The following is a 17,770-nucleotide window of genomic DNA, read 5'->3' as shown; positions in this document are numbered from 1 at the left end:
TGACTCTCTCCCTCTCCTCATCTCTCCGATTCCAGCGAGACTGGCGATATTCTCGCGAGACTGCTGGCCCCTGTGAGACTCTATCGATGTGCAGTCTCCCCTATGCAAGGCCCTTTCGAATAATCAACGCCTTGCTTATGGGCTCCCCATTCGGCACAGGCTAGCCTGGCCCCGCGGTGGTTTTGACAATTGCGCGTGCTTTGCGTACGTGCTCAGGGCTTCAGATACTATGAACGGAGCCTGAAGCCGAATATACAAATCCGAAACAGTGGATTCAAAAAAGGCCATATTATTACATCATGTAGTCGGGAGCCAGCAGCTTCGCGCGGAGAACAGTGATCTCGCGAGAGCAGTATTCGATCGCGGAAACCTTACGCCACTACGACTCGACTGTCTCACCGCGACATACCATTAACGACTTGTCCACAAGTCTAGCTTCTAATGTGGTTTCGAGGTATCCGACTGGATGCTGGTCTAATAACCACGTGACAGAAGTGGCTGACTAATTCTCAGACTGGTTACCAATTACTCAAACCACGCTGAATAATGTCATCTTCCGTTTGACATAAAGAGGTGCAATCCCAAACCTCCACAAAAACACGCCTGCACAAAATTGTAGTACCATCAGGTTCGATATGGCATGGTTCGACCATCGGGCAAGCAGCCGATAGCTGATATTCCATCATGGCAGCCGAGTTAAATTTGAATTTTGTGTTTAAGTGGTTTACAAAAAAAATGTACATTGTTTTGCATGCTGGGTTATGCATCCTTCTTTTAATAATTCCTGCCTATATTAAAGACAATGGACACTTTTGGTAAACAGTATTTTCCGTAACTCTCGCTGTCGAGAATTGATAAATGTTTTAATGTTTTCTCAAAAAGTAAAGCATTATATGGAATAATATTTCAAGAGAAGTCTTTCACCATGACCTTCTGTAAACACTGTAAAGTTATTTGTAAATCTGAGAACTTTTATTATTTTTTTCTGTTTCAAAAGTGTATAATGGCTTTATTAAACTTCGAGCGCCATCTAGTAAGCATTGTGATGATTATTCAGAGTAGTTCATATTACACATGATGATTTGCATGAGCTGGAAGGGATTACAAACATTAATGGGGTAGGACCTACTTAATTTGAATAATACCATCATATAAATCTCATACACATTTAGTTTAGATGCCAATCCAGCTCTCTGTATTAGGTGATAACAATTTTATTTTTTAGACGTGTCCAGTTGAAATTTAGCAATGTAAATCTTTTATTGCAAGTGAACAGGACCTAGCGAGGGCGCCGATCTTCGTTGAAAAGTGATCGGGGCATTTCGTCCTACGGATGGGACGTAAAGGCGTTGGTCTCGTGTGTTGTGTAACGCACGTAAAATAACCCAGTGCAGTGAGTGCGCCTATCGACAAGAGGGGGTTCGCCCCGGTGTTCCTGGTTTGATTGGCAGTACGTTGCGCCACAGCACCTTGTAAATCATCATGGTACCACGCATGCAAAAGGAGTAGATCTCATAATTCAAACGTAGTCCCACATACCTTGCATGTTAAAGCGCATTGAGCGTCCGTGAGTGACGGATATGCGCTTTTATCAGAAGCCACAAGCCTTGGTTGGAGACGTCTTCCCGACCAAGTGAGTACATTAAGACGGACGGATTTTTACATTTTCCCGAGTGGTTTTTACATTTTCCCGAGTGCGTATGTGTGCATCCTCTGTCAAATACCACTTTTTAACCAGTTTTTTGATCAAATTAAAACAATTCTTGACCATTATAAACGTTTCTTATTACGTTATGATTGATTGATCTATATTTAACAAAATGAAACAATCTTCCTTATAATGCTAAACTTGCTTACTAAGTCGTTGCACTATTTTTAAAATGCCGATCAACAGCGCGTGACGGTGTTATGACGGCTTTTAATACCACGCAGGTCTATTAATAGTATCAGTGTGATCCCTTGCTCTGTGGTAGAACCAAACACATGGTCAATGTATTTGGTATGGTGTATATCAACATAATAATAGATTGATTACGTCTAACTATAGTGTTTATATAGGACACGTAACCTTCAAAATTTAATGTTGTATATAGACTTAACCTATATATCCTCCTTCACAGAAAGTGTTTTTTAAAGTGACAAGACACCCACAAAATAGTATTTTTAAAGGGAAACATCTCAAAATTGCAATGTTGTTTATTATAGACTTAACCTATATCCACCTTCACGGCAAGTTTTTTTTAAGTGACACCTAAAATAGTGTCATGGGACACGCAACCTTCAAACTGCAATGTTGTTTATAGACTGTCTTAACCTATATCCACCTACACAACAAATATTTGTTAAAGTGACAGACACTTATTTCCATTCAATCAAAAATCGATAAATAGAAATGAAATCATTTATATTCAAAATCATTTCAACCAGAGAAAATATAGTTTGTTTGTTGGGGGTGTTGGGGTGTTTGCCTGTCTGTCTGTCTGTCTGTCTGTCTGTCTGTTTGTTTGTTTGTGTGTTTGTTTGTTTGTTTTTTTCTGTTAGTCTGTCTGCTGTTGTGTTTGTTTGTTTGTTTGTTTGTTTGTTTGTTTGTTTGTCTGTCTGTCTGTTTGTTTGTTTGTTTGTTTGTTTGTTTGTTCGTTTGTTTGTTCGTTTGTTTTTTAATTGTTTATTTATTGGACAATCTCCACAGGGTTCTTTAAAATACAGCAAGTTGATAAAACAGTAAGTTAAATACATCATCATCATCATCATGATAGACGTCCTCCCGGAGATGGCTTGAGTTAAATACAAGAAACATAAAAGACATAGGAACCTGGAGAATTGTTGAGGATCACATGAACAACTAAAAAAACTCATTTGGTCCTCTATATGAAAATACATTAAAAAACACTTTTCAGAAGATCATAGAACTCAATGGTAATCTATAACAAACATTACTATGAAATTGAGCTGAAAATCCGATGGTTTGGCGGCCATGAAATAATATGTATGTTGCATGGATAATGGATACATGCTGAGCCAACGCATATAGAGTACAACTACTCGATGTGAACGTAGGTAGGCCTACGTGCTGATATTACTGTTTCACACTACACATTGCTCCCATCTTATTATAATACTTGATGGTACCCTCAGTCCCGATGTAGAATTTAATCATCCCCAGTCGGCCCTGAAGCAGCTTAAGCTGTCGTTATCAAGATGTGAAAGTGTGGGGTCAACCTTGCAATGGAAAACTTCACCTTTACCGACGTTAATTAATCCTCTTTGTAATTATAAATAAGAAACATTTGTCAGTGATAATTATTCTTGAACGCAATCGATCAATGTGACAAAGAGCTTCACAAAATATTGTAATTCATTTAAAAAAAAAAGGGGGGTACTGGACACTTTATAAAAATAATTGTTGGCATACAAATTTACTTGGTGACGAGCAATGGATGTTGATAGTATAAGACATTGTGAGAAACGCCTCCCTCTGAAGTAACGTAGTTCTTGAGAAAGAGGTAAGTTTCTCCATCAATAAACTTCAGGCCAGAAGCATTGTATTATGCAATGCATTTATGGTGGTTTTTTCTTTAGTTATTCTCATGCAACTTCGGTGACCAATAATTGAGTCAAAAATGTCGCAGGTTCGTATTTTTATGCAAATATGGGGATACACCAAATGCGAATAATGGTCATTGACATTTACCAAAACGTGTCCAGCCAATCATGTCCATGACCATCAATTGAGATTCGTTCCAGAAGTTATTGGGGTATTTAAAGGCACTGTACACCTTTGGTAATTGTCAAAGACCAGTGTTCACACTTGGTGTATCCCATCATAATTATAAGCATAACATAACAAGCCTGTGACAATTTGGCATCAATTGGTCATCGCAGTTGTGAGAAAATGATGAAAGAAAAAACACGAAAAAAACACCCTTGTTGGACGAATTTGTATGCTTTCAGATAGGAATATAAGACTTCTAGCTAGAGGTCTTTCAAAATGTTATTGAGAAATTACCTCTTTCTCAAAAACTATGTTACTTCAGAGGGAGTCCTTTCCCACAATGTTTTATACTATCAACAGCTCTCCAATGCTCGTTACTAAGCCAGTTGTTAAGTTAATATTTGTTTTGAGTAATGACCAAACGTAAACATCATCTAATGTGATTCGTGTCTAATGGATAAAGGTCTCAATGTTTGGTTTGTGTATTCAGTAAATAAGATCGTATGACTCAATCTCAATACATCTTGAGCAAATGCTAATAGACAAATTAGACATCCACACGATCAAACCTGAAGACGAACACGAATAGTAGACACATTCTATTATTCTATAATTCGATAAACGAGGGCACTGGGTCGACAGCCTTGCGTTTTAGTTAATCAAATAATCTTTTTTATAAGTTCAATAAAGGTGATTGTTTTGATTTAATTCAATCATTGATGTTTCATTGTACATCTGATTTTAGTATATATTTTTTGTAACGCTATAGCATGTGATTTACATTCTAGCATAATTATGTCCAATATTAAATAAGCTAAAAAAAATCAGAGAAAGTTGTATATGCTACAATGTAAATCAGATATAGAATGTCTCGTGCAATACATAGCCAATATCGTCTTTTAAATTGTATGTTTTTTAAGTAATTTGTCCTCCCACAATTTTTAATACATATAGTTCCATTTTTCTACAGCTGTTTTTTCGTTGTTGTTGTTGTTGTTGTTGTTGTTGTTGTTGTTGTTGTTGATGTTGTTGTTGTTGTTGATGCCTGTTCAGACTGTCCCTTTGGCACCACGATGTATTTTGATGCTTTTGTGTGCATGCAATAAACTAAACTAACTCATAGAGCTATAATATGACTAACTTAGTATGGTTATGTGATCTTTCTGTATCTGATTAGCTTATATTAATAGCAGGTCATGTGCCTATCTGATTAACAATGCAACTTTAACACTTGTAGGCCTATGTCATATTCTGCAAATAAGTTTGCCCCCAAAAATTTAAAGTTTGATTTTCAACAGTAAATTTAGCAGTTCTTAGAACCACTTTAAAGGTACCTGTACTTTTAGAAACGAGCGTGGCATGCCCACTATAATCCATTGGCAGTCAACATCTACACATCTAGAGGGAATTTAATTAACTTAAAAATGGGCGGAAATGGTAGATGCATAAAAAGGAGGTGTGTTCGGCGTCGTGCAAGGTCTCATCAATTAGTCTGAGGAAATTATTATTACATATTGATATTTTATTGTTGTGAATATTTATTTGTTTAACCATTATTAATGAAACAATAAAAACGGCAAATTGCTATGGCAACAAACGCCCACAAAAAACCATGTGATCGCAGGTAGACCTATGCACACAACTAGCAATTTTTACCAACAGAATAATTAAGACATTTTTGTTTGTTTATTTATTTATTTATTTTTTTTTTTCCGGGGGGGGGGGGCCTTGTTTTGAGTGTGATCACCCTAAATGTTATTGTAGTGTGGAAAATGTAACTACAATGAATGAAGAGGGGGCTATCACATTAGGGCAAATCATAAAAACAATACAAACCGCAACAAAAACAAAGTCATCATTAATTGGAACCGTAATATAAAATCAAAAATAATAAAAAATAACCCCAAACCATACACAATTGGGGCCTAGTTATAAAAATTCGAGCTGCCCCGCCCCCATCAATGACCAAGCAAGCCCACCCACCCCACGGGAGAAGTAAAAAATTTACAGTTAAAACAAGATTTACGATTTTGTTTATTCAATTTAATTATAAGTTCCACAAGAACTCAAGAAAAATCACAAATGAAAAAGTGAAAGAACACCTGTCGAGTAAAATACAATTAATTATCAAACATTTATTTACCTGTATCTTCAGTGTATCCCCACCACAGTGGCATTGTCATCAATAGAGAAATGGTCCACTGACTGGGTGAATCTATTTGGGTCGGATGCCGGAACTTCAAGTTTGACAGAGAAGTACTTGAGCTGGTCCGGCGACATTCTGCAGTTGCCTCCCCTCTTTACAAAACCAAGGTTATCATTTCATAGTTGTCTCATTTTATCAAGTTGTCCTGGTCACAAACTGCTATATTATTTATCAGATACTGTGCAGTGCTTAATTGCCGATAACAGTATACACGGTTAGTGTACCACCATGCACAATTCACCTGTAAGTGTAAGCAACGGGCTATCTTCTTACGTACATTGCATTGTACAAATTGTACACTATACCCTCTGACCTACTACACAACCGGACCTTAGCCAGAAGACGGATGTAATCAATGTCAACAAAAGTATTCAGCCCGGCTACGTGCAGTTGGCTGCATCCCAAATTAATTGTCCATTGCACAACATGCAAATCCACATGTCAAGAAATTACCGGTACATTCCCAATGTATTATACATGTTCAGTTACCGGCTGACAATACGATAAAATTGCCATACTGGTCTCTGGGAACTAGACTTCCCTCATGCTGAGAATCGTTTGCGAAAGATTGACCAACAAAACCAAAGGTGCATGCATAAGAATTCCTATGCATAATACACGCACAATAAATGCTATACTTCTAGTGTTGTGCCATTTATAGTAACCAGTAAGTATTGCATGTTGACCACGGACGACTGCACACACAACACAACGACCGTATGATGTCATTACTTACTTTCCAGTCACAAAACACAGGCTTTCAATTTGTAAAACAACCATGACAACGTATAAAGTGTATTCATTTACACCTGCATTTCCACGATGCTTTATGAATCGTGAAGGTCAAATTCTAAAGTCCCTTTTTTTTAGGAAAAAAAAAAGCAAAAAGGTCAATGCCCTGATCATTTAGGATCTTTCATGGGGATTAACTTATTAACTTGACTCATACTTTACAAGTTTTATGCTGGGAAAACAGGTGACATAATTGGTGCGTACGAGCCGCAAATATGTTATTTATATTATCAAAATCAGGTCACAAGAGCATTTCATTGCCATATGAAAATTCTACTAATAAAAGTAAACTTTCTGATTTAAAGTATGACTAAAAGTGTTTATCCACGATCAAGGTTTAAGACTAAGGAAACATTTGTTTTTTAAACAAAACGAAAAGACAGCAATTCCCGATACAATACAAACTCGTGATACCCCCCCCCCCCCTTCTCAAACACAGACCGCATCGCAACAGCGGTTTGTTCCATTCAAATCGAACATAAAACAGTCGTTGTGCATATATAATTCTAAGCTCGTTGCTGTGTTCAAAATGGCGGCTGTTAATTCAGGTAAGATTCCAACAAGTCAATAATGCGCTGTTTAAATGCGTTAAACTCAAATATGGACGATTTAAAACACGACATACTCCTTGCAAATTATTGATCTTGGCAAAAGACCGTCGGTCTATAAAATGGGTGTAAACATAGGAGAAGAAAACGGTCCGCTTGACGTCTCTGTTCGTTTTGGTCAACTCGACCGAAATTATCAATGTACACAAACCGCACAAAATGTGCTGTAGACTAACTCGACCTTTTGTATATACAGCGTAATCCAGTCTACAGAATTTGTAGTTTTCTTTCTTATTTAACTGGTAGCTCATCAGGCATGCAATGCTGGTTTAAACATTGAAAAGGTCTTCGGTTTTGTCTTCAATTTAAACGGTGTTAGGCCTAATAAAAAATATAAAAAATTAAAATAAATGTAAAAATCAATTTGTTTGATTCTTGAATTTGAATTATTTTGTTAATAATAACAAAAATGTTTAATATTATTTATTTAATAACTTGTTTGAATTGTTACTTGTATTTAAAAAAATAATAAAAAAATCGCTAGGCCTATTCCAACTCGTTAAAAGACATGTTCAACTTTTCAATTCAAGGACCCCATTTACCTCCTCCTGTTGACATTGTTGTGTTCGCATGATGTACTTGCTGTTTTTAATTAATAAACAAATTCATTAAACCATTCAATATTCAGTTTATGTTCTAACTAAATTAATTTAAACATTATTTGTGTATTGTTGAGCTTTACTCTTCCCTTCCCTTCCCTTGCTTGTCATTTATATATAAAAAAAATACTACTAATAGTAGTATACATGTGATGTACCAAGGATTGGCAATTTCTACAACATTAACAACATTAACAACCTAGCATACAGCCCCATGTTTATTAATCTTATTAATCTATTAGAATTATTCAAGATAAGTAATAAAGACTGAATAGTCTTTAGAGATAGCTTTGAAGTAACGTTCATACCAGCGTCAACTCGCCAGAGAAACATTTCCTTTGTTTTGGATGAGTTGTTTTTATATCATCGCCACAATTAAAATCACCCCTATCACCAAAGTTCGTCTTTCTGGATTACAATAAAAATTACTTACGATAGTACTCTTTTTAAATCGTCCCGTATTATTGTTGATAAAGTCTTTCAGCTTTGACATACACTTTTATAGGCCCGGTCCCACTGCAGCGGTAACGAGAACGAGATCGATAATGACTCAAAGAGAATGCATTCCATTGGTTGAATGAGCGTGTGCGTATTCTACGTGTTCCAAAGCAATTCAACCAGAAGAATGCATTCTCTTTGTCGTGATCGTCATCGTTTTCATTATCGCTGCAATGTGACTCGGCCTTTAGTATGTTTCTGTTGAAGTTATTAGGGAAGTCTGTCATGAAGGAGTGGGATATTTTTTGTTGCTTCGAGAAGCAAATTACTTATTGGAAGTAGCTTGAAGCATTACCTAAGATTGTTGTGTTTTATCTTTCTTAGCAGGAGGTGATGCAAGTGACTTGATAGAACCAATGGATTTCCAAGAAGAAGAGCTTGCCAAATCACAGTATGTTATAAAATATACTATTATTATTGATCTCGAATTTCATGCCCCTAATATAAAACAACTGTCCAACAACATTACTCCAAGATATTTAATTGTATAGCTATGTACAAATGACTTGTTTGTTAAACAGGAAGTGTATAATACAGACAAGCTTTACTTTTTTTTTTTTTTTTTTTGATGTCCCAAAGAATCCTTTTTGCAAATTGATTTGACAATATTCATTTCTGCATATAAAAGCTATTTGATTTTTAATGATTCAATCCTTACTTTGAATTTTGAGATTGCATCGTTTATAGATCCTTATTAATTGACAAATTATAAAAGGCAATGATTTTCTTTAATGCATTGAATACTTTCAGTTCCAGTATAGCAGATACAAAGTTTGACACAGTCATCGGCCATATAGAGGACATTATCATGGGTAAGTATTAAGCCGAAAAAAAAAATGATTTTCTTTGCTTCCTTTTTTTTTTCTAGCTAGGGAGCAAAGAGTAGATTCTTATTAGAGTTGGCACCCCCTTAATACTAGAATGACATACATTTTCCAGTAAAAACAGTGCTATGCTGTAGAAACATGTCTTCTCAATTTACCCATTGAGTTACCTTCTTGTGTATAATGCTCGTATTTCTATTTTCCGATATTAATAACACAAATTTAAATGTGTTAACTTATTTTTTTTTGAGTTTGTGTTTCAACTTCATTTGACCACTAAACAGATTGAGACCACTACCAACCATTGAAAGATACATATGACACTGACTGTATTTGTTTAAAATCTGTACTATTCATTGCCTAGAATGTGGTAAGAAGTACCTTGATAAGGCTGAGTAAAAAAAGAAACTTGTTTAGCGTCCCTGCCCGCTTCCTTTTTAGAGGCCACTTCCTTTTTTTCTTCTTCTATTTTTTTTATGAAAAAAGGGTTATTTTAAACGATCTCAGCTAAAACAATCTGAATGTTTTGTCAGAATGTCTCGTCCAAAATGTTTCATTTATGTACTGTGTGTTTGAGCAATAGAAAAAACAATGGATATTTGACATTTTAAAAAGAACAGCGGCCATCTTGAAATATAAAATAAATTTTAAAAAAGCCCCCTCCTCCTTCCTTTTTTTGAGAAACCCGGACGCTTAACATGTTTATTTTTTTTACTTGGCCTAAGTCTCACAAGTCTGGTCAAGGCCCGTAACGAGAGATAAAATTTGGCAAATTTTATCTCTCGTTCGGTCTACTGTTTGATTTGCCTTTATATGGTAAATGAAAGTAGCGGCCTCTCTGAAATGATTCCTTAGACTAAATAAAGAAAGTTATTTCTTAGCGGATGGACGACCTTGACATGAATGTTATAATCTGTTCAACAGAGGATGGTTTCCAAAGTCTGCAAAATAAATTCATGGAGGATAATTATCTTCATTTTGAGGACACGGAGGAGAATAAGTTCATCTATACAGCTGTATTCAAAGAATATGTAAGTACTAAGTTTGCAACAGCTAATTCTATTTTTTAATTTATAAGTATCAAGTGATAGTGTTTCCCTCTATCCCAGAATGTGGAATGTTTTTGGAAGGAATTTCCATTCCTACTTTCAGCTTCCCCGAGTTGTTTTTATCGTAAACTGTTTTCTTCTTGTATCCCCTTACAAAGAACAAAATTGTGAGAAACAGTGCCTTCTGAAGTTTTTGAGAAAGAGGTAATTTCTCACTCGTATAATAAAAGACTTCAGGCCTTAAGCCTTTTATTAGGCATCTGAAAGAACACAAATTTTTGCAACAAGGGTGTTTTTCGTTCATTATTCTCTTGCAACTTTGATGATCAACTGGGTCTAAATTTTCACAGGTTTGTTATTTTATGCATATGTTGGGATACACCAAGTGAGAATACTGGTCTTTGACAATTACCAAAGGTGTCCAGTGTCTTTAAACCAAACAAACAAACAAACAATCAAACAAACAAACAAACAAACAAACAAACAAACCAATAAACAAAATTTGCCCAGTGCCTTTAAAAAACATATGAACTTTAAGTTTCAAGTTGAATCAATGTATTGTTTCCACCCACCAGAATAATTTGATAGAGAAATACATTGAGGATCAACTGGCAGCAAGACTACCTGGATTTGATATGGAGGAGTTCTCGAAACAACTGCAGTAAGTTAAAACCTACATCTCTAGTATTGTCTCATGCAATGGTCCTTGTCCAAATTTCATGAAGCTGCTTAAGCACAAAAAAGTAGCTAAGCTTCTCGTAATAAGGTTACCAGCTAAACTACAATGTCACAAGTACAATTTGTGACTGGTATCCTGCTCATTTCTGCTCAGCAGAACACCGTTATTGGGCCCTGCTTACGCTTACAGCAATTCGTATACACTTTTGCACACAGAGTTATAGGGATTTTCTATTGTTGTTCCATTATTCCCTTTTCTAAAGAATCATGTTGTGGGGCGCAGTTTAAAAGGGTTTGATACCTTTTGTAGATCAAGTTTTTGGCCATGACATTAATCCCTACTCACTGTGAATGGAGAGTAATAGAATTTTCAGCTTCATAAGTCATCAAGTTTTTGAGAAAAAAGTGAAAATCTTAGAGCAATGTTTTTTAAGGAGAGTCTTGTAAATCCATTTTGCACGCTAAAATAATGTCTTCATGGTAACCCACATTGCACACTCATGATTTCTTAATTGTTATTTACCTGTTTTAATTCCCAGATCCTGGTTTTCTTTACACTTTGTCCACATACCCCCCCCCCCCCTCCCCAGGATCTAGTAGTCATTGACTTTGTCACATTTGACCCCTATCTACTACCACCCTACATTGCAGCATACTAGGCCTGAGGGTAGGTGGATTACGAAGTGACCTTGCTTGGTTGGTGACAAAGGTTGTACATACAAAGCACACTGATATAGTCAATAGTGCTAACTTCTGCCCATGGCCCAATTTCATAGAGCTGCTTAAGCAGAAATTATTGCTTACCAATTGTCCGCTAAGCAGAAATGAGCAGGTCCCAATTTCATAAAGCCTGTAAGCACAAAAACCTGCTCAGCAAAGGTATATATTGCTTAGCAAAAACAGATTACCAGCCAACATTCCATTAAGTTTACACTGTTGCGACTGGTGCCCCACTAATTTTGTGCTTAGCAGAGAAATGTGTCTTAAACAGTATTTACTGCTAAACAGCCTTATGAAATAGGGCTGTGGATACCAGTCACAAAGCATATATGTAGTAAGCATAGTTTTGTTGTGCTTAGCTACTTTTTGTGCTTTTAAAAACATCTCAATCGCAGCTCAATAATCCTTTTTGAGATATGGCAGACACAATGCTACAACACTTTAAGGTTTCGGTAAATTTGTGTGTATACACCCAAACAAACAGTACACTCCAATCACGTCCGCCATACCTCAAAAAGGCTTATGAAACTGTGCTAAGGAGGGTTAAACAGGGTGATGAACTGATACGATTACTTGTTCAGTAAAAACAAAAAATCTAATTTGTAAAACTGTTTTTTATTTGGACTATTTCAGGAAGAGAAAGAACCTAGACGGAGAGATCTTTGAGATTCTTCTGACATTCACAGACTTTGTGACCTTTAAAGAGATGTTTTTAGATTTCAGAGCAGTGAGTATTCATTACCGACATTCAATACTTGGACTTATTATCCAATAAATATTGTGTGATTTTATATATAGACCTCCATCGGAGCGAAGTGTTGTGGTGTAAGTACCTGATGGTTGTTGCATTTGTTTATTTAATGGATGTAAAAGAATCCAGTCCACTTATCGAAAAGAGAAGGGGCTCGTCCCGGTAATTGATTGGCAGCATATTGTGCCACGGCACCTTGTAAACCATTACGTGGTGCTATAACAAAACAGGGAGACCGCCAGCATAGGGCGAGATAGCTCAGTTGGTAGAGCGCCGGCACGAAATCAATGTCACAATAAGACTGATTTAAAAAAAGAAAATTATACAGAATGAATTTTGAAACACCTAAAAAAGCTTTCAGAACCAAAGCAACAAACAAAAGCGGACACTGAAAGAGTTTACATACACTAAAAACAAAAAACCTTTCTAAAAATAAAAAATAAACGAATTGCCATAGAAATAATTGGAAATCTAATTAGAAATCAGAGCCCTGGATTCATTTCAATGTTAAGTTTGTTGCATTGTGTGTTTTTGATGCTTTGTTTGATTTGAATTAAAAACGAGGTCAACCAGAAGGTGTTTGTCTGTGAAAAACTGCCTTGAGCTAAAAGTATAATTGAATTTGCTCAAAGTATGAAAGGCTGGATTTGTCCAAATCTAAAAGTCTTAAAGGAACATTACAGAATTGGTAAGAAAAAAAACTTGTCTAAGATCACAGATTTACATAAAGCTTACACAGTCTAATGATAATGATAGTTGAAAACATCCCTTGAAATATTTGTCTGAAATGTCATATTTGATGAGAAATAAAAAAACAAAACTAATTTCCCCTTTGAGTTTATCGCTCACCGTTTTTGTTTTTCCTTTTTTTGGCAAAATATGTCATGCAAAATGTTTTATCAGATTTTTTTCGTGACCTGGATGGCCGACAACAGGTTCTACAGGTTTGTCAGTTTTTATGTATGGTGGATTACATAAAGTGCTTACACTGGTGCCAGCAACTTTTTTGAATAGCAACAACCAATTCTGTAATGATGTTCCTTTAACAATAAATGCAGTCACAGAAAGTGTAGAAGGATAGATGCAGTAACGAAAGATAAATGTAGGTCGAGAAATTGAGATTTTATTGAACACATGTTTTTCCTGCCGTGGGATATATATGTAGGTCATCTGGGCTTAAACCCCTGTTCAGAGAGGCAGGATCGCGTGTCTAGACGTGACCTGGAAAATTTAACATGAAGTGTCTGTAAATTTGAACTGGTCATAGACGGTCATAGACCATGGTTATTATTACGCAGAGTTTTAGATTTCATCTGCGCACCTGACATAAGGCAAAATAAAAAATATGGTTAGGATCCCCGCCTGCTCTCTTTTTAGAGGACTGTCTCCTTTTCTGTTTTTTTTCCCTTTTTAAAATATTCGATCTTGGACAGGTTTTTTTTTTTTTTAAATCTGTCGGGGGGGGGGGGTCAGTTTGTAAGTAAAAAAAACCAAAAGACCTTTCTTTTTGCAAAAAGAAAGGCACTAAACATTTTTTTTATTTTATTTGGCCTAATGCTGCAAAGTTGAACTGTATATTAGTGATAGTTTTTACACCTATTAAGGGCTGGAGATTTAAAGATATAAATGTCATTAATCACTCATGCTGTGCAATGAGATGGAAATGATGCATGTGTTATGTCAATTCAATTGTTAAGAACCAGGAATCAGTTTGATAAGAGAATTGTCCCCAAATTTAACCCCTCCCCCTCTCTTGATCCCTAACGCTCGTAAAATAAGCGTCCATCTCATGGGATATTTAAAACACAAGATTTAGACAGCTTTAAAGCCCGAGGGAAGTTGATATATGATATACAGTCAGGAAATAAAGCTTCTGTTATGTGTGTGCGCCTCGTAGCTTAATATGAGCAATCTGAGTAGGGGGTCAAAAGTTCACAAGAGCTAACCATACGTGTCTGTATGCTCTTGAATTTCAATGCAAATGTACTTGTATCAGGGATATGATTTCTGTTTTTAACCAGATTTTTTTTCTCCATTTTTTTTTTATAAATAAAATTAATAAATAAATGAATAAATAAATAAATAAAATAAAATAATTGTTTGTTATTAAAAAAATAAATTCAGATCAAGTTCATGAAAACATGATGATAAAGCCATAAAGGACTCCCCCAGGTTGCGGAGTAGGGCTTTTTAAACCAATTATATAAATGTATGTAAGCCGGCCTCGCACTTAAAAGCTTTTGCGCTCGCAAACTTTCACGCTTTGCACTCACCACAGTTCAAGGTTTTTTTCAACTGCCTATTATCACATCCCTGTTGCGTGTAGTAATTTGTTAGTTGCATAATTACAACTGCTGTATTCCCTGTCGCCATTAACACAACTTATTCTCACAATTTTCCGTCTGTGCTTTCACAGGACAAAGAAGGAAGAACAGTAGATTTAAGTTAACGATTCATAGTGACTCCATTTGCAGCTTAAATTTCAATGTGTTTGCGCTTTTATGTAGCAATTTGTTAGTTGCACAATTCCCTGTCGCCAATAAAACAATTTATTTTGACAAATTTTCCGTCTGTGCTTTTACAGGACAAAGAAGGAAGAACAGTAGATCTAAGTTCAGGATTCATTGTGACTCCATTTGCAGTAGAGGAATCGACAGAAACAAAGTCCACAATGCCAGGTTCGACGACGACGCAATCTACAATGCAAACCCCAGGGACTTCGCAACAACCGTCAACGCCACAGAAATAGCAGGAAGCAATTATCAATTCTACCTTTAGCAGGTGCTGAGTTCATATTTTGTGACATCTTGATTTCTTCGACAGAATTATTGTGTCTAAGTTTACGACAATTTCAATAGATTGAGGAGTCAATTTAACTTGATGAGTTCCAGTAGACATTTCTCATCAGTAGCGTCAACCATTTTCATATTTCAGAGATCAATAGAAACCAAGAATTCCATTACAGATGTGCCTTCAATTTGTGATGGCTAGAAAGCCAATACACTCGGTACTGTGTCATCAACCATCAGTTTCTGTTTAACGTATACTGTCCTAACAGACCAATACAAATGGCATGCATTGTGTCATTCTCCAGACTGTACAAATTCCAGGGATGAGGAGAAAGTTCAGACCGTTATCTGAACTTTTTAAAGTCTGCCGCCGGATACACTAAAACTGCTGTATTTTCTCCAAACAAAATCAGTCAGTCTATTTGATCTACAACTCTAGCACTGAAAATACTGTTTTCAAAAGCTCTTTGGAATCTATACCTCCAGGGTCTATCAAAAGGTGGAAATGCTGTCATTTCAATAATACCTCCTAAGATCTGGAACCCAGTTTCAAACTTTTTTGTCAGCATCGACTCTAACCCCTGGTATACCACTATTGTCTCACCAACCACAAGTACCCCATTTATCTAGGCTCTTGTACATGTTTTATAGACAGTTGTAGATATTTGCAGTTTTGAGTTTTCTTGGTCAAATTGCTAATTGGGTTTGGCATTTGATCGACATTTAAAGTCAATGATTAATCATTTTGTTTATGCTGTATCATCAGATAAGGCTGGAAGGCTTTGGTCAGTTCATTGTAAATGAAGACATTCAAAATGGACTGCTGGTGATTTAAGATGTAATTTTGGTCACAATCTTTCTGTACCAAAACATAGATTTACACTTTCTATCTCATTCGTGTGTTTTTTTTCTTCTTCAAGTTTCAAGTAATTTCTGCATTTGTCTAGTTCAAGTTAAGAATTCCTAAGATAGTTCTTATGAGATGTTTTTGTTTTATTTCCCTGTTCTATTGGAAGTTAAAACTGACGTGTAATTGTAAATAATTTTTAAATGCTTTTGTAATAAATCGGTCTTCACTTGGAGATTTGTGTAGTTCTACTTAATTTACAGTAATAATCGTTTGACATTCTGTTTTTGAACATGAAATTGTATTCTTTGTACTCCGTCTGTGTAATTTCCGATATTGATCAATGTCTGTACTTTAAAAAAGCCATGTTCTATTAATTCATGTAGTGTTGCATCTTCAAAGATGGCGAAACAAAAAACACATAGGCCAGACTGTTACATTCACATCATATACAAAGGGGATTATGCAAAAACATGCAAAGAAGGAAAACGAATATTCATACTAAATCTAAATACTGTTTTTTTGTGTGACACACCATAAAGCAGATAATTTGATATCGTTTGTTTCTAGCATAAAGAAGATATTTAATATCTTTGTTTTCTAGCATTCATGTTTTAATAAATTGTACAAAGTTTCATACCAAAAAGCAAACATCCTCTGAACATCTATCAATTTATGGTCAGATGTCATAAAAATAGTTTAACCCACCTGATGGTTAGTGTAAAATACAAACTCTTCATTGTGACGTTCATTCTCTTTATACGTTTAAAAGGGCTGGGTAATTTTTGTAACACAAAACACAATGTTCAAAGATTAACATTACACTTTAAAAGTTTGAAGATAATGATAGGAGAAAGCTTCCCTTGAAATATTACTTGCTGAGGTGCTGTAGTTTTTGAGAAATGAGTAAAGCAATGTCACAAAAATTATTTTAGTCTCAAAAAACGTATAAACCGGTTATGGTGTTTTACTATAACTGGTTAATACGTTTTCACATGCTAAAATAATTTTCGTCTCACTGAGACAATTTTTTTTTCTTTTCATTTCTTTTACTTATTTCTCAAAAACTGAAGCACCTCAGCAAGTAATATTTTAAGGCAAGCTTTCTACCATAATTATCTTCAAACTGAGTAAAGTTAAATGTAAATTATGTTTTGTGTTACAAAAAATACCCAACTCCCTTAATCAGAATTATGAATAACCAAAGAGGAAGGTTGAACATATGCGAGACCAAATAAACTACAGTACACACTTCATAATGTGATGCTCTACAGGGTTAACATATCTTAAAGCTGTTAAGCAGAAACTACTTCTTGAAAAAGTTCTTTGCTAAGCAAAAATTTAGTGGGACACCAATCACAACAATGTAAACTTAATGTAATGTTGGCTGGTAACCCATTTCTGTTCAGCAATATTTGTCTGTGTTTAGCAAGTTTTTATGGAATTGCGCCCAGGTAGTTAAGATCAAACAAAATAAACTGCAGTCCAAACTTCATAATGTCATGCCCTTCAAGCACGTAGTTATGATCAACCTTGTGATGTACTTTTTGTTACACTGTTCAGCAACACATGAACAAGGGCTTTTACCCACACCTGGTGGCACAGTATAGGTGATACCAATCATTTGTAAACACTTAAAGGCACTGGACACCTTTGGTAATTGTCAAAGGGCAGTCTTCTCACTTGGTGTATCTCAA

General features: G+C 35.6%; 1 protein-coding gene across 3 annotated transcripts; it reads left to right on the top strand.

Annotated features, from left to right (window-relative positions):
* The first annotated feature begins 5,860 nt into the window (after positions 1-5,860).
* Positions 5,861-16,012, top strand: LOC117289120 (ADP-ribosylation factor-like protein 2-binding protein). Of its 3 annotated transcripts, none has more exons than XM_033770095.1 (7): positions 5,861-6,025; positions 8,740-8,806; positions 9,166-9,227; positions 10,164-10,270; positions 10,864-10,949; positions 12,320-12,413; positions 15,022-16,012. In XM_033770095.1, the coding sequence occupies exons 2-7, from the start codon at positions 8,772-8,774 to the stop codon at positions 15,184-15,186; spliced, it is 549 nt and encodes a 182-aa protein (XP_033625986.1). In that variant the 5' UTR covers positions 5,861-6,025; positions 8,740-8,771; the 3' UTR covers positions 15,187-16,012. The 3 variants fall into 3 exon arrangements, with proteins under 3 accessions (XP_033625986.1, XP_033625984.1, XP_033625985.1); XM_033770093.1 differs by lacking the exon at positions 5,861-6,025 and adding an exon at positions 7,206-7,258; XM_033770094.1 differs by lacking the exon at positions 5,861-6,025 and adding an exon at positions 7,236-7,258 and having other exon boundaries at positions 8,743-8,806.
* Positions 16,013-17,770: the final 1,758 nt, after the last annotated feature.

The sequence above is a fragment of the Asterias rubens genome, chromosome 4 (genome assembly GCF_902459465.1).
Source record: "Asterias rubens chromosome 4, eAstRub1.3, whole genome shotgun sequence".
Classification (NCBI taxonomy): domain Eukaryota; kingdom Metazoa; phylum Echinodermata; class Asteroidea; order Forcipulatida; family Asteriidae; genus Asterias; species Asterias rubens.
Note: the sequence above shows the minus strand (reverse complement) of the source record. Positions and strands in the feature narration are given on the sequence as shown.

Coding starts and splice junctions, on each gene's coding strand:
- LOC117289120 (XM_033770093.1), top strand. Junction 10,271..10,863: donor CAGCTGTATTCAAAGAATAT/GTAAGTACTAAG, acceptor TCCACCCACCAG/AATAATTTGATAGAGAAATA. Junction 12,414..15,021: donor TGTTTTTAGATTTCAGAGCA/GTGAGTATTCAT, acceptor GTGCTTTTACAG/GACAAAGAAGGAAGAACAGT.